This window comes from Oncorhynchus keta, chromosome 7 (genome assembly GCF_023373465.1).
Source record: "Oncorhynchus keta strain PuntledgeMale-10-30-2019 chromosome 7, Oket_V2, whole genome shotgun sequence".
In the NCBI taxonomy this organism is placed as follows: domain Eukaryota; kingdom Metazoa; phylum Chordata; class Actinopteri; order Salmoniformes; family Salmonidae; genus Oncorhynchus; species Oncorhynchus keta.
Window position 1 is genome coordinate 54,928,430 of NC_068427.1, and position 26,896 is coordinate 54,955,325.

Here is a 26,896-nt window from a genome sequence, read left to right on the forward strand (position 1 = left end):
CAATATGATTCTATAGTGTAAAAACATCACCTAATGGACATGATGAAATCAACACAACGAGTGATGGAAATGTACAACTATCACTGCCCGGCCATCCTGTGTTCCCATAGCGAGCATTAATATCAGAATGACCGGTAAATGCATTACAACCATATTTTTATTTTTGGGTTACCAGTTGCACAACCATATTTTTATTTTTGAAAAAACATCACCTAATGGACATGATGCACAACAATGCATCCGTGCATTTGCAATATGATTCTATGCAAAGTGAAAAACATCACCTAATGGACATGATGAAATCAACACAACGAGTGATGGAAATGTACAACTATCACTGCCCGGCCATCCTGTGTTCCCATAGCGAGCATTAATATCAGAATGACCGGTAAATGCATTTACAAGCATATTTTTTGGGGGTTACCAGGTGCCTATTTTTCACCAGTTGCACAACATGTCCATCAGAATATTTTAAACAGTCCATAAAGCACTTAGAGGGCCGTAGTAGGGTACTCCCATCGGGCATGGACAATAGGCGTCCCGGTAAATGCATTTACAACCATATTTTTATTTTTGGGTTACCAGTTGCACAACAATGCACGTGCATTTGCAATATGATTCTATAGTGAAAAAACATCACCTAATGGACATGATGAAATCAACACAACGAGTGATGGAAATGTACAACTATCACTGCTCGGCCATCCTGTGTCCATCAGACCAGTCAATTTTGCATTTTTGAGCATGTCAAATTTCATATGGTAAATGCACATTGAAACATATTGCAAATGCGCGCACTTGCAATATGATTCTATAGTGTAAAAACATCACCTAATGGACATGATGAAATCAACACAACGAGTGATGGAAATGTACAACTATCACTGCCCGGCCATCCTGTGTTCCCATCAGAGCATTAATATCAGAATGACCGGTAAATGCATTTACAACCATATTTTTATTTTGGGTTACCAGTTGCACAACAATGCACGTGCATTTGCAATATGATTCTATAGTGAAAAAACATCACCTAATGGACATGATGAAATCAACACAACGAGTGATGGAAATGTACAACTATCACTGCCCGGCCATCCTGTGTTCCCATAGCGAGCATTAATATCAGAATGACCGGTAAATGCATTTACAAGCATATTTTTTGGGGGGTTACCAGGTGCCTATTTTCAATCACCAGTTGCACAACATGCGTATCCATCAGAATATTTTAAACAGTCCATAAAGCACTCAGGACGGACTCCATAGATAGAGGGCCGTAGTAGGGTACTCCCATAGCGGGCATGGACAATAGGCGTCCCGGTAAATGCATTTACAACCATATTTTTATTTTTGGGTTACCAGTTGCACAACAATGCACGTGCATTTGCAATATGATTCTATAGTGAAAAACATCACCTAATGGACATGATGAAATCAACACAACGAGTGATGGAAAGGAACAACTATCACTGCCAGGCCATCCTGTGTTCATCAGGCCAGTCAATTTCACATTCCTGCAGGATTTTTATAGCATGACAAATTCGTGATGGTACCTGCCCATTGAACCATATTGCAAATGCACAGTGACTTTGCAAAAGTGAGAAAACATAAACAAATGGACATGATGAAATCAACACAACGAGTGATGGAAAGGTACAACTCTCACTGCTCGGCCATCCTGTGTTCATCAGACCAGTCAATTTTGCATTTTTGAGCAAGGTCAAATTTCATATGGTAAATGCACATTGAAACATATTGCAAATGCACGTGCACTTACAATATGATTCTATAGTGAAACAACATCACCTAACGGAGATGATGAAATCAACACAACGAGTGATGGAAATGTACAACTATCACTGCTCGGCCATCCTGTGTTCATCAGACCAGTCAATTTTGCATTTTTGAGCAAGGTCAAATTTCATATGGTAAATGCACATTGAAACATATTGCAAATGCACGTGCACTTGCAATATGATTATATAGTGAAAAAACATCACAAAATGGACATGATGAAGTCAACACAACGAGTGATGGAAAGGAACAACTATCACTGCCCGGCCATCCCGAGTTCATCAGGCCAGTCAATTTTGCATTTCTGCAGGATTTTTGAGCATGTCAAATTTCTTACGTCATTTGGCCCACAAAAAAATCCTTATGCACAATTTAAAAAAATATATAAAAAAATATGATAATAAAATTGGACAAAAGTATATTCATACAGTTCTTACACATGTGTAATTGACAAAACAATTGAAAGAATTTCAAAAACGGTCCAGAAAGCACTTTTTAAGGGTGTGTGAAGTTTTTACAAAATTTTGACATTTTTGACTTTTGACTTCCTATGAAATCATATTGGAATTGGACAAAACATATTCCTTATGCACATGTAAAAAAAAAAAAAAAAATTATGATAATAAAATTGGACAAAAGTATATTCATACAGTTCTTACACATGTGTAATTGACAAAAAATCGAAAGAATTTCGAAAAACGGTCCAGAAAGCACTTTTTTAAGGGTGTGTGAAGTTTTTTACAAAATTTTGACATTTTTGACTTTTGACTTCCTATGAAATCATATTGGAATTGGACAAAACATATTCCTTATGCGCATATAAAAAATTTAAAAAAATTATGATAATAAAATTGGACAAAAGTATATTCATACAGTTCTTACACATGTGTAATTGACAAAAAAATCGAAAGAATTTCGAAAAACGGTCCAGAAAGCACTTTTTTAAGGGGTGATAAGTTTTTGAAAAAAATTTCATTTTTTCAAAATTTTACTTTTGGACATTAATTTGGGTTACATATCCAATATGAAAAACCCCGGTGGAGCGCATTTGCCCCCTGTTGAATTTTTTTAAAGTGTTACAACTGGCAATTGCCATATGGCATTTGCAATACACTTTGGATGAATCAACGCCGAATTGGGTGGTATTGGCCAATGTGTATATGGTTTGTCCGATGCCAATGACTTGCCATTCATTTTTGTCCTGGGGTATTCCCTTACAGCTGGGATTACAGCTGGGGCAGGTTGGAGTACAGCTGGGATTACAGCTGGGGCAGGTTGGATTACAGCTGGGGCAGGTTATATTACAACTGGGATTACAGCTGGGATTACAGCTGGGGCAGGTTGGATTACAGCTGGGATTACAGCTGGGGCTGTGCACTGTGTTCAAAACTAATATCTGTTATGAACACAGTGCACAACATTTGATAGATTTGACGCTTTGCCAAAGTCTTTAAAAATGGCATTGTTTAGAAGCAGTGCAAAAGGTCAAATTGAGTTTGTACACACACGCACTTCCCAGAGGAGGCGTTCCCTAACGTAAATATGCAAATACATGCTAGAACGCGCCAATAGGATCTCGCTAGCTCGTGCTTGGCTCTGCCCACCTTGTTCTACCCACTATGATTCATTTGCCCCCACTGTAAACGACACAGATGAACTATCTTGAGTTAGTTATGAATATCTTTGATCAAGATAGCATGTAGATGGCTTTCCTACCTTCAAAAGAAGGGTCCTTCGATAGATGGAGGCGCAGTGGCATCAAAACACTGGTGGGGGAGAGCCAAGATGGAGGCACGGTGGCATCAAAACACTGGTGGGGGAGAGCCAAGATGGAGGCACGGTGGCATCAACACACTGGTGGGGGAGAACCAAGATGGAGGCACGGTGGCATCAACACACTGGTGGGGGAGAGCCAAGATGGAGGCACGGTGGCATCAACACACTGGTGGGGGAGAGCCAAGATGGAGGCACGGTGGCATCAAAACACTGGTGGGGGAGAGCCAAGATGGAGGCACGGTGGCATCAAAACACTGGTGGGGGAGAGCCAAGATGGAGGCGCGGTGGCATCAACACACCACCCCCATACAAGTCATCTAGTGTATATATAAATCACTGATCATATCTCCAGCAGGTGGCACAGCTCTACAGTAACAGAAACACAAGACGACCAGAGCAGCTGTATGTGGGCCAAAGTCACAAAATTGTATTTAAATCATTGTAAGACAACAAAGAGTATAAATATTTTATTTAAAACAACATTTTGAACTACGGGAACAAACATTATAGCTAGACCACTCATGGGTGGTGAATGCAGGAGCTAATCCTCAGTAGCTTATCTTTTCAGGATGTACAGTATAGCATTAGTAGGCAGTACAGATGCACAGAATTGTCTAACAAAGTATACATGTTCATGTTTAACATACACTGCACCATAGACATAGACACCTGATTTGCTTGTGATATTCCTATCTAGACAGGACAAATGAAAGACTCTATACATTTCCTTGACAATATCTTATTATTTCTTCATTTTACATTAAATGAATGCCAGATACCCATACAAGTATATTTCGATGCAGGGCATTATGTTCTCCTTTAACATAATGTGTGAAACCCATCCATGTTTCTATTGAAGCTAATAAATTACTGTAAATAACCACATATAAAAAGAGATTATTTTTGAATTATGATATTGTAATTATTTACGAGCTATATTATTACAATGGCAAGACAGCAGCTGAAAAATCATGGCACGGTATAAAACTCGCACGTTTATTCTAGAGGCAATCAAGAATTCAAGCCTTCAATTTGAATGCAATGCAAAAGAAACAAAAATGATGACTCAGTATTATATTTGGTAGCGCAGGGCCACTGACACAACCTGCATTTGAATCTCATTCTCAACCTTTCTAATCAGCTGTTATTTCCAGACCAACACACTCCTCCTTTCCCATGAGTCTTTGCTGAAGCAGTTCAGTTTAACTCTCAAGCTTTATATGAAGTTGTAAATGACAACAAACAAAGAAACAGTGCACATTCCCATATTCTCTTTCTTCCCCCTGCTGGAGCCAGTTTCTATCTTTCTTTGGTTATGCAAATATCTGTTTATTAGGTCATATTGCACCATTTAGAATCATTTCGATTCTATATGAGGTGTATACATTAATTTGGTTATGTGGTCTTATGATTTAAATGAGAAACGGTCAATTACGCCCTCTAGCCAGGGAAAACCAGATGATCATCTGGTTTTCCCACGGCGGCATAAATGTTTTGAACCACATGTCTTATTGCTTTTTTAGTTTAAATTGAATATCCAATCTATTCCCCTGTGACAGTGGCCATGTTTTCCATAAGATACCGTATGGCTGTCGTCTTCAGAGCTTCGACCCAACTTTACTATACAGTAACATGCTATACAGTAACATGCTATTCAGTAACATGCTATACAGTAACATGCTATACAGTAACATGCTATTCAGTAACATGCTATACAGTAACATGCTATACAGTAACATGCTATACAGTAACATGCTATACAGTAACATGCTATACAGTAACATGCTATTCAGTAACATGCTATACAGTAACATGCTATACAGTAACATGCTATACAGTAACATGCTATACAGTAACATGCTATACAGTAACATGCTATACAGTAACATGCTATTCAGTAACATGCTATTCAGTAACATGCTATACAGTAACATGCTATACAGTACAGTAACATGCTATACAGTAACATGCTATACAGTAACATGCTATACAGTAACATGCTAGTCTAGTAACATGCTATTCAGTAACATGCTATACAGTAACATGCTATACAGTAACATGCTATTCAGTAACATCAAAGCTCTGGCTCTGTGCTTACAGTAACAGATCGTAACATGGGGTTTTGACTGACAGTAACATGGCATAGACTTGAGCACTGTGTGCGACAAAGATCTTTCCCCAGCCCTCCAGCTAAATTGGGCAACTTTAGCAAATGTTTTGTTGACTGAGCGATGCTGTAAATTACAAGGACTCTATTTTAGAAGTTGAAATGTTGCAGATTATAATAAATATGGCTATGTTACCGTTAATATATTATCATAAATATGTATATATTCCTGCTACCAACCAGTCACCTTTCAGCCATGTTTATGTGCATCCTACGTACAATCACTTTTTATTTTATTTTAAATGTTACGCCCTTAACCACTGCGCCACCCGGGAGGCCTCCGACCAATCACTTTTTATGTATAAACCCACCTCCACCACTCCAGTACCCTGGACATTGAATAAGGTACTGACCTGTATATACAACCACTCCAGTACCCAAGTGGCGAATAAACTTTGAAACTTGTCCCTCTTATAGTGTAAGTTGTTTACAAACCAACGTCACACATTCTTTCCCTCATTTTCCACAATCTCATGATGCTGCTGCAACATCTCTCTCGTCGTTTTAAAAGCACGATTCTCTCCCACAGCCTGGATCTCCGACACAACTGGGGAGACAATTACAGTTCTGTCTGCCTTTCTTTCTGTGTCTGTCTGTCGGCCATTCTGTCTGTCCGTCTGTCTGCCTTTGTCTGTCTGTCTGCCTTTGTCTGTCTGCCTTTCGGTTGGTCTTTCTGGCTGTCTGCCTTTCTGGCTGTCTGCCTTTCTGTTGGTCTGTCTGGCTGTCTGCCTTTCTGTTGGTCTGTCTGCCTTTCTGTTGGTCTGTCTGCCTACCTTTCTGTTGGTCTGTTTGCCTTTGTCTGTCTGTCAGCCATTCTGTCTGTCGGTCTGTCTGCCTTTGTCTGTCTGCCTTTCGATTGGCCTTTCTGTCTGTCGGTCTGTCTGCCTTCGTCTGTCTGTCGGTCTGTCTGCCTTTGTCTGTTTGTCGGTCTGTCTGCCTTTGTCTGTCTGCCTTTCGGTTGGTCTGTCTGGCTGTCTGCCTTTCTGTTGGTCTGTCTGCCTTTCTGTTGGTCTGTCTGCCTTTCTGTTGATCTGTCTGCCTGTCTGCCTTTCGTTGGTATGTCCGCCTGTCTGCCTTTCTGTTGGTCTGTCTGCCTTTCTGTTGGTCTGTCTGCCTTTCTGTTGGTCTGTCTGCCTTTCTGTTGGTCTGTCTGCCTGCCAGTCTGTCCAGCAACACTAGAAAATCTGTAATTCATTCCCCTTCCATTGTTCCACCACACCATGTTTCTCTAACTGGCTCAGATAGTGGAGCGTCAGGGACAGTGAGGAATCAGTATGTCTTCAGTCTGAAGACTTTAGACAGGGGAGAGGTGGCACTAGAATAGACGAGAAAGGATCCTGCTGTGGTATTGAAATATTCCCAGTCCGTACAGCCGATGGTTGGGAGCCAGTGGATAGGGACAAACCCCTCATATCCCTGCCACCTGGAGGGACAAGCACAGCAGAATATAGGTCAAACTATTTATGTTTTCACTTCATATTAATTAAAGTCCTTTGAGTCATGTACCACACTGTAAGGACTTTTAACACAATAAAATACCTGTATATAACACTGTATAAAAGAGTACCTCACCTGTATATAACACTGTTTAAAAGAGCACCTCACCTGTATATAACACTGTTTAAAAGAGTACCTCACCTGTATATAACACTGTTTAAAAGAGTACCTCACCTGTATATAACACTGTTTAAAAGAGTACCTCACCTGTATATAACACTGTTTAAAAGAGTACCTCACCTGTATATAACACTGTTTAAAAGAGTACCTCACCTGTATATAACACTGTTTAAAAGAGTACCTCACCTGTATATAACACTGTATAAAAGAGTACCTCACCTGTATATAACACTGTATAAAAGAGTACCTCACCTGTATATAACACTGTTTAAAAGAGCACCTCACCTGTATATAACACAGTTTAAAAGAGTACCTCACCTGTATATAACACTGTTTAAAAGAGTACCTCACCTGTATATAACACTGTATAAAAGAGTACCTCACCTGTATATTACACTGTATAAAAGAGTACCTCACCTGTATATAACACTGTTTAAAAGAGCACCTCACCTGTATATAACACAGTTTAAAAGAGTACCTCACCTGTATATAACACTGTTTAAAAGAGTACCTCACCTGTATATAACACTGTTTAAAAGAGTACCTCACCTGTATATAACACTGTATAAAAGAGCACCTCACCTGTATATAACACTATTTAAAAGAGTACCTCACCTGTATATAACACTGTTTAAAAGAGTACCTCACCTGTATATAACACTGTTTAAAAGAGTACCTCACCTGTATATAACACTGTTTAAAAGAGTACCTCACCTGTATATAACACTGTATAAAAGAGCACCTCACCTGTATATAACACTGTTTAAAAGAGTACCTCACCTGTATATAACACTGTTTAAAAGAGTACCTCACCTGTATATAACACTGTTTAAAAGAGTACCTCACCTGTATATAACACTGTATAAAAGAGTACCTCACCTGTATATTACACTGTATAAAAGAGTACCTCACCTGTATATAACACTGTTTAAAAGAGTACCTCACCTGTATATAACACTGTTTAAAAGAGTACCTCACCTGTATATAACACTGTATAAAAGAGCACCTCACCTGTATATAACACTATTTAAAAGAGTACCTCACCTGTATATAACACTGTTTAAAAGAGTACCTCACCTGTATATAACACTGTTTAAAAGAGTACCTCACCTGTATATAACACTGTTTAAAAGAGTACCTCACCTGTATATAACACTGTTTAAAAGAGTACCTCACCTGTATATAACACTGTATAAAAGAGCACCTCACCTGTATATAACACTATTTAAAAGAGTACCTCACCTGTATATAACACTGTTTAAAAGAGTACCTCACCTGTATATAACACTGTTTAAAAGAGTACCTCACCTGTATATAACACTGTTTAAAAGAGTACCTCACCTGTATATAACACTGTTTAAAAGAGCACCTCACCTGTATATAACACTGTTTAAAAGAGTACCTCACCTGTATATAACACTGTTTAAAAGAGTACCTCACCTGTATATAACACTGTATAAAAGAGTACCTCACCTGTATATAACACTGTTTAAAAGAGTACCTCACCTGTATATAACACTGTATAAAAGAGTACCTCACCTGTATATAACACTGTTTAAAAGAGTACCTCACCTGTATATAACACTGTTTAAAAGAGTACCTCACCTGTATATAACACTGTTTAAAAGAGTACCTCACCTGTATATAACACTGTTTAAAAGAGTACCTCACCTGTATATAACACTGTTTAAAAGAGCACCTCACCTGTATATAACACTGTTTAAAAGAGCACCTCACCTGTATATAACACTGTTTAAAAGAGTACCTCACCTGTATATAACACTGTTTAAAAGAGTACCTCACCTGTATATAACACTGTATAAAAGAGTACCTCACCTGTATATAACACTGTTTAAAAGAGTACCTCACCTGTATATAACACTGTATAAAAGAGTACCTCACCTGTATATAACACTGTTTAAAAGAGTACCTCACCAGTATATAACACTGTATAAAAGAGTACCTCACCTGTATATAACACTGTTTAAAAGAGTACCTCACCTGTATATAACACAGTTTAAAAGAGTACCTCACCTGTATATAACACTGTTTAAAAGAGTACCTCACCTGTATATAACACTGTATAAAAGAGTACCTCACCTGTATATAACACTGTTTAAAAGAGCACCTCACCTGTATATAACACTATTTAAAAGAGTACCTCACCTGTATATAACACTGTATAAAAGAGTACCTCACCTGTATATAACACTGTTTAAAGAATACGAGGATCCATCGTGAGAATTGGCCACAACAAGGAACTTCTCTTCACCCACCGAGAAGAATTCCCAGTCCACCGCACTGCAAAGATTAAACCACAGTGGAGTGTTTAGGCACCAGGTGTATACCGGGTGTATACCGGGTGTGTACCAGGTGTGTACCAGGTACCAGGTGTGTACCAGGAGTGTACCAGGTGTGCACCAGGGGTGTACCAAGGGTGTACCAGGAGTGTACCAGGAGTGTACCAGGGGTGTACCAGGAGTGTACCGGGTGTGTACCAGGTTTGTACCAGGGGTATACCAGGAGTGTACCAGGAGTGTACCAGGTTTGTACCAGGTGTGTACCAGGTGTGTGCCAGGTTTGTAAGTTGTTTAAATTGAATTGGAGAGAGGACAAAGAGGTAAAGAATACGTTGTAAAGGACAAAGCAAGGCTTTTATAGAGAACTGAATGCCCTCTGGTGTGGCTCAGTGGACTGACCTGTTTGTGGACTGACCTGTTTGTGGACTGACCTGTTTGTGGACTGACCTGTTTGTGGACTGACCTGTTTGTGGACTGACCTGTTTGTGGACTGACCTGTTTGTGGACTGACCTGTTTGTGGACTGACCTGTTTGTGGACTAACCTGTTTGTGGACTAACCTGTTTGTGGACGAACCTGTTTGTGGACTAACCTGTTTGTGGACTAACCTGTTTGTGGACTGACCTGTTTGTGGACTGACCTCTTTGTGGACTGACCTGTTTGTGGACTAACCTGTTTGTGGACTGACCTGTTTGTGGACTGACCTGTTTGTGGACTGACCTGTTTGTGGACTAACCTGTTTGTGGACTGACCTGTTTGTGGACTAACCTGTTTGTGGACTAACCTGTTTGTGGACTAACCTGTTTGTGGACTGACCTGTTTGTGGACTAACCTGTTTGTGGACTAACCTGTTTGTGGACTGAACTGTTTGTGGACTGACCTGTTTGTGGACTAACCTGTTTGTGGACTAACCTGTTTGTGGACTAACCTGTTTGTGGACTGACCTGTTTGTGGACTGACCTGTTTGTGGACTGACCTGTTTGTGGACTAACCTGTTTGTGGACTGACCTGTTTGTGGACTAACCTGTTTGTGGACTGACCTGTCTGTGGACTAACCTGTTTGTGGACTAACCTGTTTGTGGACTAACCTGTTTGTGGACTGACCTGTTTGTGGACTGACCTGTTTGTGGACTAACCTGTTTGTGGACTAACCTGTTTGTGGACTGACCTGTTTGTGGACTAACCTGTTTGTGGACTGACCTGTTTGTGGACTGACCTGTTTGTGGACTGACCTGTTTGTGGACTGACCTGTTTGTGGACTAACCTGTTTGTGGACTGACCTGTTTGTGGACTAACCTGTTTGTGGACTAACCTGTTTGTGGACTGACCTGTTTGTGGACTAACCTGTTTGTGGACTGACCTGTTTGTGGACTGACCTGTTTGTGGACTGACCTGTTTGTGGACTGACCTGTTTGTGGACTGACCTGTTTGTGGACTGACCTGTTTGTGGACTAACCTGTTTGTGGACTGACCTGTTTGTGGACTAACCTGTTTGTGGACTGACCTGTTTGTGGACTGACCTGTTTGTGGACTAACCTGTTTGTGGACTGACCTGTTTGTGGACTGACCTGTTTGTGGACTAACCTGTTTGTGGACTAACCTGTTTGTGGACTGACCTGTTTGTGGACTAACCTGTTTGTGGACTGACCTGTTTGTGGACTGACCTGTTTGTGGACTGACCTGTTTGTGGACTAACCTGTTTGTGGACTGACCTGTTTGTGGACTGACCTGTTTGTGGACTAACCTGTTTGTGGACTGACCTGTTTGTGGACTAACCTGTTTGTGGACTGACCTGTTTGTGGACTAACCTGTTTGTGGACTGACCTGTTTGTGGACTGACCTGTTTGTGGACTGACCTGTTTGTGGACTGACCTGTTTGTGGACTGACCTGTTTGTGGACTGACCTGTTTGTGGACTAACCTGTTTGTGGACTGACCTGTTTGTGGACTGACCTGTTTGTGGACTGACCTGTTTGTGGACTGACCTGTTTGTGGACTGACCTGTTTGTGGACTGACCTGTTTGTGGACTGACCTGTTTGTGGACTAACCTGTTTGTGGACTGACCTGTTTGTGGACTGACCTGTTTGTGGACTGACCTGTTTGTGGACTGACCTGTTTGTGGACTGACCTGTTTGTGGACTGACCTGTTTGTGACGATGTCCTGGAACTTAACGAAGGTCTGTGTGATCACGTTCAGTTCGTAGATGGTTGAGTTGATGTTGTAGTGACTAGGGCCTCTCTCGTTCAGTTTCTGGCCGTTAGCCACCGCCAGGAAGTACCGATCCTTGACCTGGAACATCTCCCAGTCCGTCGCTCCCACCGTCTGCAGGGGTCAGAGGTTAGGGGTCAAGGAGAAGGTTCAAGGTCAGTAAAAATACACACAAAAGCGTATTTCTCTCACATGTGCATACATCCCTGTTAGTGAGCATTTCTCCTTTGCCAAGATAATCCATCCACCTGACAGGTGTGGCAGATCAAGAAGCTGATTAAACAGCATGATTATTACACAGGTGCACCCTGTGCTGGAGACAATAAAAGGCCACTTTAAAATGTGCAACACAATGGCACAGATGTGTAAAGTTGAGGGAGCGAGCGACCATAGACCATGTGTAGGGCGTTGTGTGGGCAAGCGGCTTGCTGATGTCAACATTGTGAACAGAGTGGCCCATGGTGGGGTTATGGTATGGGGCAGGCATAAGCTACAGACAACGAACACAATTGCATTTAATCGATGGCAATTTGAATGCAGAGATACTGTGATGAGATCCTGAGGCCCATTGATGTGCCATTCATCCACCGCCATCACCTCATGTTTCAGCAGGATAATGCACAGAGATACTGTGATGAGATCCTGAGGCCCATTGATGTGCCATTCATCCACCGCCATCACCTCGTGTTTCAGCATGATAATGCACAGAGATACTGTGATGAGATCCTGAGGCCCATTGATGTGCCATTCATCCACCGCCATCACCTCATGTTTCAGCAGGATAATGCACAGCCCCATGTTGAAAGGATCTGGACACAATTCCTGGAAGCTGAACATGTCCCAGTTCTTCCATGGCCTGTATACTCAGACATGTCACCCATTGAGCATGTTTGGGATGCTCTGGATCGACCTGTATGACAGCGTGTTCCAGTTCCTGTCAACATCCAGCAACTTCACACAGTCATTGAAGAGGAGTGGGACAACATTCAACAGGCCACAATCAACAGTCTGATCAATCAACAACCTGATGAATCAACAGTCTGATCAATCAACAACCTGATGAATCAACAGCCTGATCAATCAACAACCTGATGAATCAACAGCCTGATCAATCAACAACCTGATCAATCAACAGCCTGATCAATCAACAACCTGATCAATCAACAGCCTGATCAATCAACAGCCTGATCAATCAACAACCTGATCAATCAACAGCCTGATCAATCAACAGCCTGATCAATCAACAGCCTGATCAATCAACAACCTGATCAATCAACAGCCTGATCAATCAACAACCTGATCAATCAACAGCCTGATCAATCAATAGCCTGATTAATCAACAGCCTGATCAATCAACAGCCTGATCAATCAACAACCTGATCAATCAACAGTCTGATCAATCAACAGCCTGATCAATCAACAACCTGATCAATCAACAACCTGATCAATCAACAGTCTGATCAATCAACAGCCTGATCAATCAACAACCTGATCAATCAACAGCCTGATCAATCAACAACCTGATCAATCAACAGCCTGATCAATCAACAGCCTGATCAATCAACAACCTGATCAATCAACAGCCTGATCAATCAACAGTCTGATCAATCAACAGCCTAATCAACTCTATGTGAAGGAGATGTTGTCTCGCTGCATGAGGCAAATGGTGGTCACACCAGATACTGCCTGGTTTACTGTGAATGTCACGGCTCCTCCCCTCCGGCGTTGCCGGGATACTAACCACCAGTCCTGGGATCCATCATTACGCACACCTGGCATCAAACATTACGTCATCATTACGCACACCTGGACTCCATTACCTCACGTATTAGCTCCCCTGTACCTGGCCCTCCGTTAGGTTCTTTCCCCAGTCAGTGTTTCATGTCTGTACACTACTGGTGTTTGTTCTGTGTTCCGTTTATTACTAAACTCACCACCTTGTTTTCTGACTCCCAGCGTCTACCTGACAGAGAAGGAGACGCCGCTTGAGACAAATCCTTTTCACACCAGATACTGACTGGTTTTCTGATCCACATCCCCACTTTTAAAAAAAAGTTCAAAAGTAATCTGTGACCAACACATGCATATCTGTATTCCCAGTCATGTGAAATCCATAGATTAGGGCCTAATGAATTCATTTCAAATGACTGATTTCCTTATATGAACTGTAACTCAGTAAAATCTTAGAAATTGTTGCATGTTTCGTTAATATCTTTGTTCAGTACAGTTCTGAGTTAACGTTCGCTCAGGTTCAGACAACGATGGAGATCGGGCATATCCTGGAGAAGAAACAGCTTGAGTAATGATTGGTGGTTTCATCATGTGGTGTTATGCACAGGACATCTAGTCTGTCTGCCAGGAGGACTAGAGTAACAGTCTGATGTCATAAAGCTGTGAAGTCTCTGTCTGAGGGGAGAACTAGAGTAACAGTCTGATGTCATAAAGCTGTGAAGTCTCTGTCTGCCAGGAGAACTAGAGTAACAGTCTGATGTCATAAAGCTGTGAAGTCTCTGTCTGAGGGGAGAACTAGAGTAACAGTCTGATGTTATAAAGCTGTGAAGTCTCTGTCTGAGGGGAGAACTAGAGTAACAGTCTGATGTTATAAAGCTGTGAAGTCTCTGTCTGAGGGGAGAACTAGAGTAACAGTCTGATGTCATAAAGCTGTGAAGTCTCTGTCTGCCAGGAGAACTAGAGTAACAGTCTGATGTCATAAAGCTGTGAAGTCTCTGTCTGAGGGGAGAACTAGAGTAACAGTCTGATGTTATAAAGCTGTGAAGTCTCTGTCTGAGGGGAGAACTAGAGTAACAGTCTGATGTCATAAAGCTGTGAAGTCTCTGTCTGAAGGGAGAACTAGAGTAACAGTCTGATGTTATAAAGCTGTGAAGTCTCTGTCTGAGGGGAGAACTAGAGTAACAGTCTGATGTTATAAAGCTGTGAAGTCTCTGTCTGAGGGGAGAACTAGAGTAACAGTCTGATGTCATAAAGCTGTGAAGTCTCTGTCTGAGGGGAGAACTAGAGTAACAGTCTGATGTCATAAAGCTGTGAAGTCTCTGTCTGAGGGGAGAACTAGAGTAACAGTCTGATGTCATAAAGCTGTGAAGTCTCTGTCTGAGGGGAGAACTAGAGTAACAGTCTGATGTCATAAAGCTGTGAAGTCTCTGTCTGAGGGGAGAACTAGAGTAACAGTCTGATGTCATAAAGCTGTGAAGTCTCTGTCTGAGGGGAGAACTAGAGTAACAGTCTGATGTCATAAAGCTGTGAAGTCTCTGTCTGCCAGGAGAACTAGAGTAACAGTCTGATGTCATAAAGCTGTGAAGTCTCTGTCTGCCAGGAGAACTAGAGTAACAGTCTGATGTCATAAAGCTGTGAAGTCTCTGTCTGAGGGGAGAACTAGAGTAACAGTCTGATGTCATAAAGCTGTGAAGTCTCTGTCTGAGGGGAGAACTAGAGTAACAGTCTGATGTTATAAAGCTGTGAAGTCTCTGTCTGAGGGGAGAACTAGAGTAACAGTCTGATGTCATAAAGCTGTGAAGTCTCTGTCTGCCAGGAGAACTAGAGTAACAGTCTGATGTCATAAAGCTGTGAAGTCTCTGTCTGAGGGGAGAACTAGAGTAACAGTCTGATGTCATAAAACTGTGAAGTCTCTGTCTGAGGGGAGAACTAGAGTAACAGTCTGATGTTATAAAGCTGTGAAGTCTCTGTCTGAGGGGAGAACTAGAGTAACAGTCTGATGTCATAAAGCTGTGAAGTCTCTGTCTGAGGGTAGAACTAGAGTAACAGTCTGATGTCATAAAGCTGTGAAGTCTCTGTCTGAGGGGAGAACTAGAGTAACAGTCTGATGTCATAAAGCTGTGAAGTCTCTGTCTGCCAGGAGAACTAGAGTAACAGTCTGATGTCATAAAGCTGTGAAGTCTCTGTCTGAGGGGAGAACTAGAGTAACAGTCTGATGTCATAAAGCTGTGAAGTCTCTGTCTGCCAGGAGAACTAGAGTAACAGTCTGATGTCATAAAGCTGTGAAGTCTCTGTCTGAGGGGAGAACTAGAGTAACAGTCTGATGTCATAAAGCTGTGAAGTCTCTGTCTGAGGGGAGAACTAGAGTAACAGTCTGATGTTATAAAGCTGTGAAGTCTCTGTCTGCCAGGAGAACTAGAGTAACAGTCTGATGTCATAAAGCTGTGAAGTCTCTGTCTGCCAGGAGAACTAGAGTAACAGTCTGATGTTATAAAGCTGTGAAGTCTCTGTCTGCCAGGAGAACTAGAGTAACAGTCTGATGTCATAAAGCTGTGAAGTCTCTGTCTGCCAGGAGAACTAGAGTAACAGTCTGATGTTATAAAGCTGTGAAGTCTCTGTCTGCCAGGAGAACTAGAGTAACAGTCTGATGTCATAAAGCTGTGAAGTCTCTGTCTGAGGGGAGAACTAGAGTAACAGTCTGATGTCATAAAGCTGTGAAGTCTCTGTCTGAGGGGTGAACTAGAGTAACAGTCTGATGACATAAAGCTGTGAAGTCTCTGTCTGAGGGGAGAACTAGAGTAACAGTCTGATGTCATAAAGCTGTGAAGTCTCTGTCTGAGGGGAGAACTAGAGTAACAGTCTGATGTTATAAAGCTGTGAAGTCTCTGTCTGAGGGAGAACTAGAGTAACAGTCTGATGTCATAAAGCTGTGAAGTCTCTGTCTGAGGGGAGAACTAGAGTAACAGTCTGATGTTATAAAGCTGTGAAGTCTCTGTCTGAGGGAGAACTAGAGTAACAGTCTGATGTCATAAAGCTGTGAAGTCTCTGTCTGCCAGGAGAACTAGAGTAACAGTCTGATGTCATAAAGCTGTGAAGTCTCTGTCTGAGGGGAGAACTAGAGTAACAGTCTGATGTTATAAAGCTGTGAAGTCTCTGTCTGAGGGGAGAACTAGAGTAACAGTCTGATGTCATAAAGCTGTGAAGTCTCTGTCTGCCAGGAGAACTAGAGTAACAGTCTGATGTCATAAAGCTGTGAAGTCTCTGTCTGAGGGGAGAACTAGAGTAACAGTCTGATGTCATAAAGCTGTGAAGTCTCTGTCTGCCAGGAGAACTAGAGTAACAGTCTGATGTCATAAAGCTGTGAAGTCTCTGTCTGAGGGGAGAACTAGAGTAACAGTCTGATGTTATAAAGCTGTGAAGTCTCTGTCTGAGGGGAGAACTAGAGTAACAGTCTGATGTTATAAAGCTGTGAAGTCTCTGTCTGAGGGAGAACTAGAGTAACAGTCTGATGTCATAAAGCTGTGAAGTCTCTGTCTGCCAGGAGAACTAGAGTAACAGTCTGATGTCATAAAGCTGTGAAGTCTCTGTCTGAGGGAGAACTAGAGTAACAGTCTGATGTTATAAAGCTGTGAAGTCTCTGTCTGAGGGGAGAACTAGAGTAACAGTCTGATGTCATAAAGCTGTGAAGTCTCTGTCTGAAGGGAGAACTAGAGTAACAGTCTGATGTTATAAAGCTGTGAAGTCTCTGTCTGAGGGGAGAACTAGAGTAACAGTCTGATGTTATAAAGCTGTGAAGTCTCTGTCTGAGGGAGAACTAGAGTAACAGTCTGATGTCATAAAGCTGTGAAGTCTCTGTCTGAGGGGAGAACTAGAGTAACAGTCTGATGTCATAAAGCTGTGAAGTCTCTGTCTGAGGGAGAACTAGAGTAACAGTCTGATGTCATAAAGCTGTGAAGTCTCTGTCTGAGGGGAGAACTAGAGTAACAGTCTGATGTCATAAAGCTGTGAAGTCTCTGTCTGAGGGGGAGAACTAGAGTAACAGTCTGATGTCATAAAGCTGTGAAGTCTCTGTCTGAGGGAGAACTAGAGTAACAGTCTGATGTCATAAAGCTGTGAAGTCTCTGTCTGCCAGGAGAACTAGAGTAACAGTCTGATGTCATAAAGCTGTGAAGTCTCTGTCTGCCAGGAGAACTAGAGTAACAGTCTGATGTCATAAAGCTGTGAAGTCTCTGTCTGAGGGGAGAACTAGAGTAACAGTCTGATGTCATAAAGCTGTGAAGTCTCTGTCTGAGGGGAGAACTAGAGTAACAGTCTGATGTTATAAAGCTGTGAAGTCTCTGTCTGAGGGGAGAACTAGAGTAACAGTCTGATGTCATAAAGCTGTGAAGTCTCTGTCTGCCAGGAGAACTAGAGTAACAGTCTGATGTCATAAAGCTGTGAAGTCTCTGTCTGAGGGGAGAACTAGAGTAACAGTCTGATGTCATAAAACTGTGAAGTCTCTGTCTGAGGGGAGAACTAGAGTAACAGTCTGATGTTATAAAGCTGTGAAGTCTCTGTCTGAGGGGAGAACTAGAGTAACAGTCTGATGTCATAAAGCTGTGAAGTCTCTGTCTGAGGGTAGAACTAGAGTAACAGTCTGATGTCATAAAGCTGTGAAGTCTCTGTCTGAGGGAGAACTAGAGTAACAGTCTGATGTCATAAAGCTGTGAAGTCTCTGTCTGCCAGGAGAACTAGAGTAACAGTCTGATGTCATAAAGCTGTGAAGTCTCTGTCTGAGGGGAGAACTAGAGTAACAGTCTGATGTCATAAAGCTGTGAAGTCTCTGTCTGCCAGGAGAACTAGAGTAACAGTCTGATGTCATAAAGCTGTGAAGTCTCTGTCTGAGGGGAGAACTAGAGTAACAGTCTGATGTCATAAAGCTGTGAAGTCTCTGTCTGAGGGGAGAACTAGAGTAACAGTCTGATGTTATAAAGCTGTGAAGTCTCTGTCTGCCAGGAGAACTAGAGTAACAGTCTGATGTCATAAAGCTGTGAAGTCTCTGTCTGCCAGGAGAACTAGAGTAACAGTCTGATGTTATAAAGCTGTGAAGTCTCTGTCTGCCAGGAGAACTAGAGTAACAGTCTGATGTCATAAAGCTGTGAAGTCTCTGTCTGCCAGGAGAACTAGAGTAACAGTCTGATGTTATAAAGCTGTGAAGTCTCTGTCTGCCAGGAGAACTAGAGTAACAGTCTGATGTCATAAAGCTGTGAAGTCTCTGTCTGAGGGGAGAACTAGAGTAACAGTCTGATGTCATAAAGCTGTGAAGTCTCTGTCTGAGGGGTGAACTAGAGTAACAGTCTGATGACATAAAGCTGTGAAGTCTCTGTCTGAGGGGAGAACTAGAGTAACAGTCTGATGTCATAAAGCTGTGAAGTCTCTGTCTGAGGGGAGAACTAGAGTAACAGTCTGATGTTATAAAGCTGTGAAGTCTCTGTCTGAGGGGAGAACTAGAGTAACAGTCTGATGTCATAAAGCTGTGAAGTCTCTGTCTGAGGGAGAACTAGAGTAACAGTCTGATGTCATAAAGCTGTGAAGTCTCTGTCTGAGGGAGAACTAGAGTAACAGTCTGATGTTATAAAGCTGTGAAGTCTCTGTCTGAGGGGAGAACTAGAGTAACAGTCTGATGTCATAAAGCTGTGAAGTCTCTGTCTGAGGGGAGAACTAGAGTAACAGTCTGATGTCATAAAGCTGTGAAGTCTCTGTCTGAGGGGAGAACTAGAGTAACAGTCTGATGTTATAAAGCTGTGAAGTCTCTGTCTGAGGGGAGAACTAGAGTAACAGTCTGATGTCATAAAGCTGTGAAGTCTCTGTCTGAGGGGAGAACTAGAGTAACAGTCTGATGTTATAAAGCTGTGAAGTCTCTGTCTGAGGGGAGAACTAGAGTAACAGTCTGATGTCATAAAGCTGTGAAGTCTCTGTCTGCCAGGAGAACTAGAGTAACAGTCTGATGTCATAAAGCTGTGAAGTCTCTGTCTGAGGGGAGAACTAGAGTAACAGTCTGATGTTATAAAGCTGTGAAGTCTCTGTCTGCCAGGAGAACTAGAGTAACAGTCTGATGTCATAAAGCTGTGAAGTCTCTGTCTGAGGGGAGAACTAGAGTAACAGTCTGATGTTATAAAGCTGTGAAGTCTCTGTCTGAGGGGAGAACTAGAGTAACAGTCTGATGTCATAAAGCTGTGAAGTGTCTGGCTGCCAGGAGAACTAGAGTAACAGTCTGATGTCATAAAGCTGTGAAGTCTCTGTCTGAGGGGAGAACTAGAGTAACAGTCTGATGTCATAAAGCTGTGAAGTCTCTGTCTGCCAGGAGAACTAGAGTAACAGTCTGATGTTATAAAGCTGTGAAGTCTCTGTCTGAGAGGAGAACTAGAGTAACAGTCTGATGTCATAAAGCTGTGAAGTCTCTGTCTGCCAGGAGAACTAGAGTAACAGTCTGATGTCATAAAGCTGTGAAGTCTCTGTCTGAGAGGAGAACTAGAGTAACAGTCTGATGTCATAAAGCTGTGAAGTCTCTGGCTGCATACCAAATGGCACCCTAATCCATATATTAGTGCACTAGTTTTGACCCGGGCACATGGGGAATGTAGGGGTTTAAAAGTGCTATTTGGGATGTACCTTCTTTGACCCACCCAAAATAACTTGTCAAAACAGCCAAGCGTAACGAACCGGGCTGGAATTTCCCCCCCGAGCTCAGACACCAAACGTCTTTCTGATGTCTAACATCTACCGACTACAGTCTACTGTTGATATGTACACAGGATGATAAGTGATTTAACTTGTACTTCACTCGTTAATTATACCCTGCTTGCTTTCAAACCGTACAGCAGAGGTAGAGGTCTATTGATACATCCTTCTATAGGCAGCTTTAAGACTCAGTCCCAGGTGGCACCCTAGTCCCTATGAGCCCTGGTCAACCATAATGCACTTATATAGGGAATAGGGCGCGTTTGGGACACAGACCTAGAACCACAACAGCCTTCTGTTGGACAGCAGTCAAGGAAACTATTTTCTCCTAGAGCATTAAACGGTCACAACAGACTGAAACCATCGAAGAAAAAACCCCACAGAGCCATAAACACAGAGCTGTGATGTTTTAGAGAGTGATATCTTCGAGAGTGATTGTGATTGCACTGAGTCAACAGGTATAGAGCAGGAGGTGAAACACTGTCTGTACTTTTGTCATGTATACTAAATGCCATCTATCATCTCTGTATTCAAAGGATCAGCGCAGGGTCGGAGGCAGCTAGCCTAGCTAGGCCGGGGGCAGCTAGGCCGGGGGCAGCTAGGTCGGGGCAGCTAGCCTAGCTAGGTCGGGGGCAGCTAGGCCGGGGGCAGCTAGCCTAGCTAGGTCGGGGGCAGCTAGCCTAGCTAGGTCGGGGGCAGCTAGGTCGGGGGCAGCTAGCCTAGCTAGGTCGGGGGCAGCTAGGCCGGGGGCAGCTAGCCTAGCTAGGTCGGGGGCAGCTAGCCTAGCTGGGTCGGGGCAGCTAGGTCGGGGCAGCTAGCCTAGCTAGGTCGGGGGCAGCTAGCCTAGCTAGGTCGGGGGCAGCTAGCCTAGCTAGGTCGGGGGCAGCTAGGTCGGGGCAGCTAGCCTAGCTAGGTCGGGGGCAGCTAGGTCGGGGGCAGCTAGGTGGGGGCAGCTAGCCTAGCTAGGTCGGGGCAGCTAGGTCGGGGGCAGCTAGGTCGGGGGCAGCTAGCCTAGCTAGGTCGGGGGCAGCTAGGTCGGGGGCAGCTAGCCTAGCTAGGTCGGGGACAGCTAGGCCGCATATTCCATTTCAGTTAACATTAATAAACCCGTTCAGAGATCAGGTTCATACCTGTTTGTCAATGGCCGGATAAGATCAATTTCCTAAGAGGGATTCAACTTAATTTATTCCTTTTGAGTTTACAATCATTTATATTTTCGATGAGTAACAATGTGGGGAGCTCCACACAGCTGATGATTCTATCATAAAGAAAGCTACAGAGTATCGACTCTGAGTCTAGCCTTGATTTATCCAGGCTTCTTATCGTGATGAGCAAGACTAAGAAGTAAACCTCTGAGTCTGCATGATGTTATTTCTGTGTGGTGAAGTCAGTCTGCCCTCTAATGCCCTGCAGCGTGTCTGACTGACTGAGGTTACAGCTGGAGACGAGGTTCACAGCCAGAGGAGCTGAGTATCTTCCCACCTCCCAGATTATTCCTTCTCCTTTTCCTCTCTCCTCCTCTCTCCTCCTCCTCCTCTCTTCTCTCTCCTCCTCTTTCCTCTCTCCTCTTCCTCCTCTCCACCTCTCTTTTCTCTCCACCTCCTCTCTACTCTTTCCACTCTCCTCCTCTCTCCTTCTCTCTCCTCCTCCTTCTCTCTCCACCTCCTCCTCTTTCCTCTCTCCTCTCTCCTCCTCTCTCCTCTCTCTTCCTCCTCTCTCCAGTAGTTAATTACCACTTTTATTGCACTTAAAGCTACCATATGTACGTTTTTGGGCGACCTGACCAAATTCACATAGAAATGTGATTTATAGATCTTTGCATGCAGTTGAAAGCATGTCTAATAACAGTAGATCTGTTCTCTGTGTGCTATTTATATACTTCCTGTTCTGAAGTTAAGTTTTTGTGGCTTTCACTTTTAAATAGCTGAATATGCCATTTTTTGGTTAGGGAAAATATATTTTGCTGCGGTTTAGATGGTACAATGATTCTCCACAAAATGACTGCTAACTGAAATTAGGCAAACTATTACAATTTTAGCAAAGAGGAAATGACGGAGCGATTTCTGCATAGTGAATCTTTAACTATAAGGAGTTGGACAACAGAGAAAAAAACATCTGTAGAGAAACGGCACAAACTGTGAATTGAGCAGTAAAACCCAGAACTAAACGGAATTTTAAAATGAACTGGTAACTTTCCCCAAATCCCCCAGGTTTTTCCAGAAATCCCAATTGGACAATTATCTTAATTCCATTATTATTTCCTTGCTTCTTTCTTCTAAATTCCAGGGGAAACTTATAATAATAATAATATATATGCCATTTAGCAGACGCTTTTATCCAAAGCGACTTACAGTCATGTGTGCATACATTCTACGTATGGGTGGTCCCGGGAATCGAACCCACCACCCTGGCGTTACAAGCGCCATGCTCTACCAACTGAGCTACAGAAGGAGCACTTCCAACCGGTGATTTTTGCCGCCCTAAGCTATGCCTCGTAGCCGCTAACTGGACCATCTCACCTTGATGTATTGAAACGGCTGGAACATTCCTCCCAGCCAGATGTATATGGTGGAGTTGATGTTGGTGGATATTCCATCGAAAGTGTTGGCCACCACCAGGAAGTGGTATGGACCCACGGAAAAGAACTCCCAGTCGTAGGCCCCAGAAGTCTCGAGGGTCTGATTCACCTCAAACACCTTGGTCCCCGGGTTCCACCGGTAAATCACACTGTCGATGTTGTGATTGTTGTCACCTATAAAATACACGGACGGGATTGTATACCACAGCACAAACTGTACCTTTCAGCCTTTCATCAAGACAAAAAATATGGCCAATAGTGTCAGGGGAGGTCAGCATGTTATATCATACCTCCAAGACATGCTAACCTCTCAACATTACAATAACAGGGGAGGTTAGCATGTTATATCATACTCCCAAGACATGCTAACCTCTCACCATTACAATAACAGGGGAGGTTAGCATTTTATATCATACCCCCAAGACATGCTAACCTCTCACCATTACAATAACAGGGGAGGTTAGCATTTTATATCATACCGCCATGACATGCTAACCTCTCACCATTACAATAACAGGGGAGGTTAGCATTTTATATCATACCCCCAAGACATGCTAACCTCTCACCATTACAATAACAGGGGAGGTTAGCATTTTATATCATACCACCATGACATGCTAACCTCTCACCATTACAATAACAGGGGAGGTTAGCATTTTATATCATACCCCCAAGACATGCTAACCTCTCACCATTACAATAACAGGGGAGGTTAGCATTTTATATCATACCCCCAAGACATGCTAACCTCTCACCATTACAATAACAGGGGAGGTTAGCATTTTATATCATACCCCCAAGACATGCTAACCTCTCAACATTACAATATCAGGGGAGGTTAGCATTTTATATCATACCCCCAAGACATGCTAACCTCTCACCATTACAATAACAGGGGAGGTTAGCATTTTATATCATAGACATGCTAACCTCTCACCACTACAATAACAGGGGAGGTTAGCGTTAGTCTACATTTTAACATCATAGTCATGGTATCAGTCTACAGAGCTCACTGTCCTACTACTGTTGGAGCTCACTGTCCCACTACTGTTGGGGCTCCCTGTCCCACTACTGTTGGAGCTCACTGTCCCACTACTGTTGGAGCTCCCTGTCCCACTACTGTTGGAGCTCCCTGTCCCACTACTGTTGGAGCTCCCTGTCCCACTACTGTTGGAGCTCCCTGTCCCACTACTGTTGGAGCTCCCTGTCCCACTACTGTTGGAGCTCACTGTCCCACTACTGTTGGAGCTCCCTGTCCCACTACTGTTGGAGCTCCCTGTCCCACTACTGTTGGAGCTCACTGTCCCACTACTGTTGGAGCTCCCTGTCCCACTACTGTTGGAGCTCTCTGTCCCACTATTGTTGGAGCTCCCTGTCCCACTACTGTTGGAGCTCCCTGTCCCACTACTGTTGGAGCTCCCTGTCCCACTACTGTTGGAGCGCCCTGTCCCACTACTGTTGGAGCTCACTGTCCCACTACTGTTGGAGCTCCCTGTCCCACTACTGTTGGAGCTCACTGTCCCACTACTGTTGGAGCGCCCTGTCCCACTACTGTTGGAGCTCCCTGTCCCACTACTGTTGGAGCTCCCTGTCCCACTACTGTTGGAGCTCCCTGTCCCACTACTGTTGGAGCTCCCTGTCCCACTACTGTTGGAGCTCCCTGTCCCACTACTGTTGGAGCTCACTGTCCCACTACTGTTGGAGCTCCCTGTCCCACTACTGTTGGAGCTCCCTGTCCCACTACTGTTGGAGCTCCCTGTCCCACTATTGTTGGAGCTCCCTGTCCTACTACTGTTGGAGCTCCCTGTCCCACTACTGTTGGAGCTCCCTGTCCCACTACTGTTGGAGCTCACTGTCCCACTACTGTTGGAGCTCCCTGTCCCACTACTGTTGGAGCTCACTGTCCCACTGCTGTTGGAGCTCCCTGTCCCACTACTGTTGGAGCTCACTGTCCCACTACTGTTGGAGCGCCCTGTCCCACTACTGTTGGAGCTCCCTGTCCCACTACTGTTGGAGCTCCCTGTCCCACTACTGTTGGAGCTCCCTGTCCCACTACTGTTGGAGCTCACTGTCCCACTACTGTTGGAGCTCACTGTCCCACTACTGTTGGAGCTCACTGTCCCACTACTGTTGGAGCTCACTGTCCCACTACTGTTGGAGCTCCCTGTCCCACTACTGTTGGAGCTCCCTGTCCCACTACTGTTGGAGCTCACTGTCCCACTACTGTTGGAGCTCCCTGTCCCACTACTGTTGGAGCTCACTGTCCCACTACTGTTGGAGCTCCCTGTCCCACTACTGTTGGAGCTCACTGTCCCACTACTGTTGGAGCGCCCTGTCCCACTACTGTTGGAGCTCCCTGTCCCACTACTGTTGGAGCTCCCTGTCCCACTACTGTTGGAGCTCACTGTCCCACTACTGTTGGAGCTCACTGTCCCACTACTGTTGGAGCTCACTGTCCCACTACTGTTGGAGCTCACTGTCCCACTACTGTTGGAGCTCCCTGTCCCACTACTGTTGGAGCTCCCTGTCCCACTACTGTTGGAGCTCCCTGTCCCACTAATGTTGGAGCTCCCTGTCCCACTACTGTTGGAGCTCCCTGTCCCACTACTGTTGGAGCTCCCTGTCCCACTAATGTTGGAGCTCCCTGTCCCACTACTGTTGGAGCTCCTTGTCCCACTACTGTTGGAGCTCCCTGTCCCACTACTGTTGGAGCTCCCTGTCCCACTACTGTTGGAGCTCCCTGTCCCACTACTGTTGGAGCGCCCTGTCCCACTACTGTTGGAGCTCACTGTCCCACTACTGTTGGAGCTCCCTGTCCCACTACTGTTGGAGCTCCCTGTCCCACTACTGTTGGAGCTCACTGTCCCACTACTGTTGGAGCTCCCTGTCCCACTACTGTTGGAGCTCACTGTCCCACTACTGTTGGAGCTCCCTGTCCCACTACTGTTGGAGCTCCCTGTCCCACTACTGTTGGAGCTCCCTGTCCCACTACTGTTGGAGCTCACTGTCCCACTACTGTTGGAGCTCCCTGTCCCACTACTGTTGGAGCTCACTGTCCCACTACTGTTGGAGCTCCCTGTCCCACTACTGTTGGAGCTCACTGTCCCACTACTGTTGGAGCTCCTGTCCCACTACTGTTGGAGCTCCCTGTCCCACTACTGTTGGAGCTCCCTGTCCCACTACTGTTGGAGCTCCTGTCCCACTACTGTTGGAGCGCCCTGTCCCACTACTGTTGGAGCGCCTGTCCCACTACTGTTGGAGCTCCCTGTCCCACTACTGTTGGAGCTCCCTGTCCCACTACTGTTGGAGCTCCCTGTCCCACTACTGTTGGAGCTCCTGTCCCACTACTGTTGGAGCTCACTGTCCCACTACTGTTGGAGCTCACTGTCCCACTACTGTTGGAGCTCCCTGTCCCACTACTGTTGGAGCTCACTGTCCCACTACTGTTGGAGCTCCCTGTCCCACTACTGTTGGAGCTCACTGTCCCACTACTGTTGGAGCTCCCTGTCCCACTACTGTTGGAGCTCCCTGTCCCACTACTGTTGGAGCTCCCTGTCCCACTACTGTTGGAGCTCCCTGTCCCACTACTGTTGGAGCGCCCTGTCCCACTACTGTTGGAGCGCCCTGTCCCACTACTGTTGGAGCTCCCTGTCCCACTACTGTTGGAGCTCCCTGTCCCACTACTGTTGGAGCTCCCTGTCCCACTACTGTTGGAGCTCCCTGTCCCACTACTGTTGGAGCTCACTGTCCCACTACTGTTGGAGCTCCCTGTCCCACTACTGTTGGAGCTCACTGTCCCACTACTGTTGGAGCTCCCTGTCCCACTACTGTTGGAGCTCCCTGTCCCACTACTGTTGGAGCTCCCTGTCCCACTACTGTTGGAGCTCACTGTCCCACTACTGTTGGAGCTCCCTGTCCCACTACTGTTGGAGCTCCCTGTCCCACTACTGTTGGAGCGCCCTGTCCCACTACTGTTGGAGCGCCCTGTCCCACTACTGTTGGAGCTCC

At 44.3% G+C, this 26,896-nt stretch overlaps 1 protein-coding gene across 1 annotated transcript in view; it reads right to left on the minus strand.

Annotated features, from left to right (window-relative positions):
* Positions 1-5,714: 5,714 nt before the first annotated feature.
* Positions 5,715-26,896, minus strand: part of tspearb (thrombospondin-type laminin G domain and EAR repeats b) — a 46,108-nt gene continuing 24,926 nt past the window's right edge. The window contains exons 8-11 of the mRNA XM_052523282.1: positions 22,830-23,062; positions 11,795-11,973; positions 9,551-9,652; positions 5,715-7,157 (exon numbers count right to left, since the gene is read on the minus strand). Coding sequence (XP_052379242.1) covers positions 7,004-7,157; positions 9,551-9,652; positions 11,795-11,973; positions 22,830-23,062 — 668 coding nt within the window. The 3' untranslated portion in view covers positions 5,715-7,003. The remainder of the gene's footprint in view (positions 7,158-9,550; positions 9,653-11,794; positions 11,974-22,829; positions 23,063-26,896) is intronic.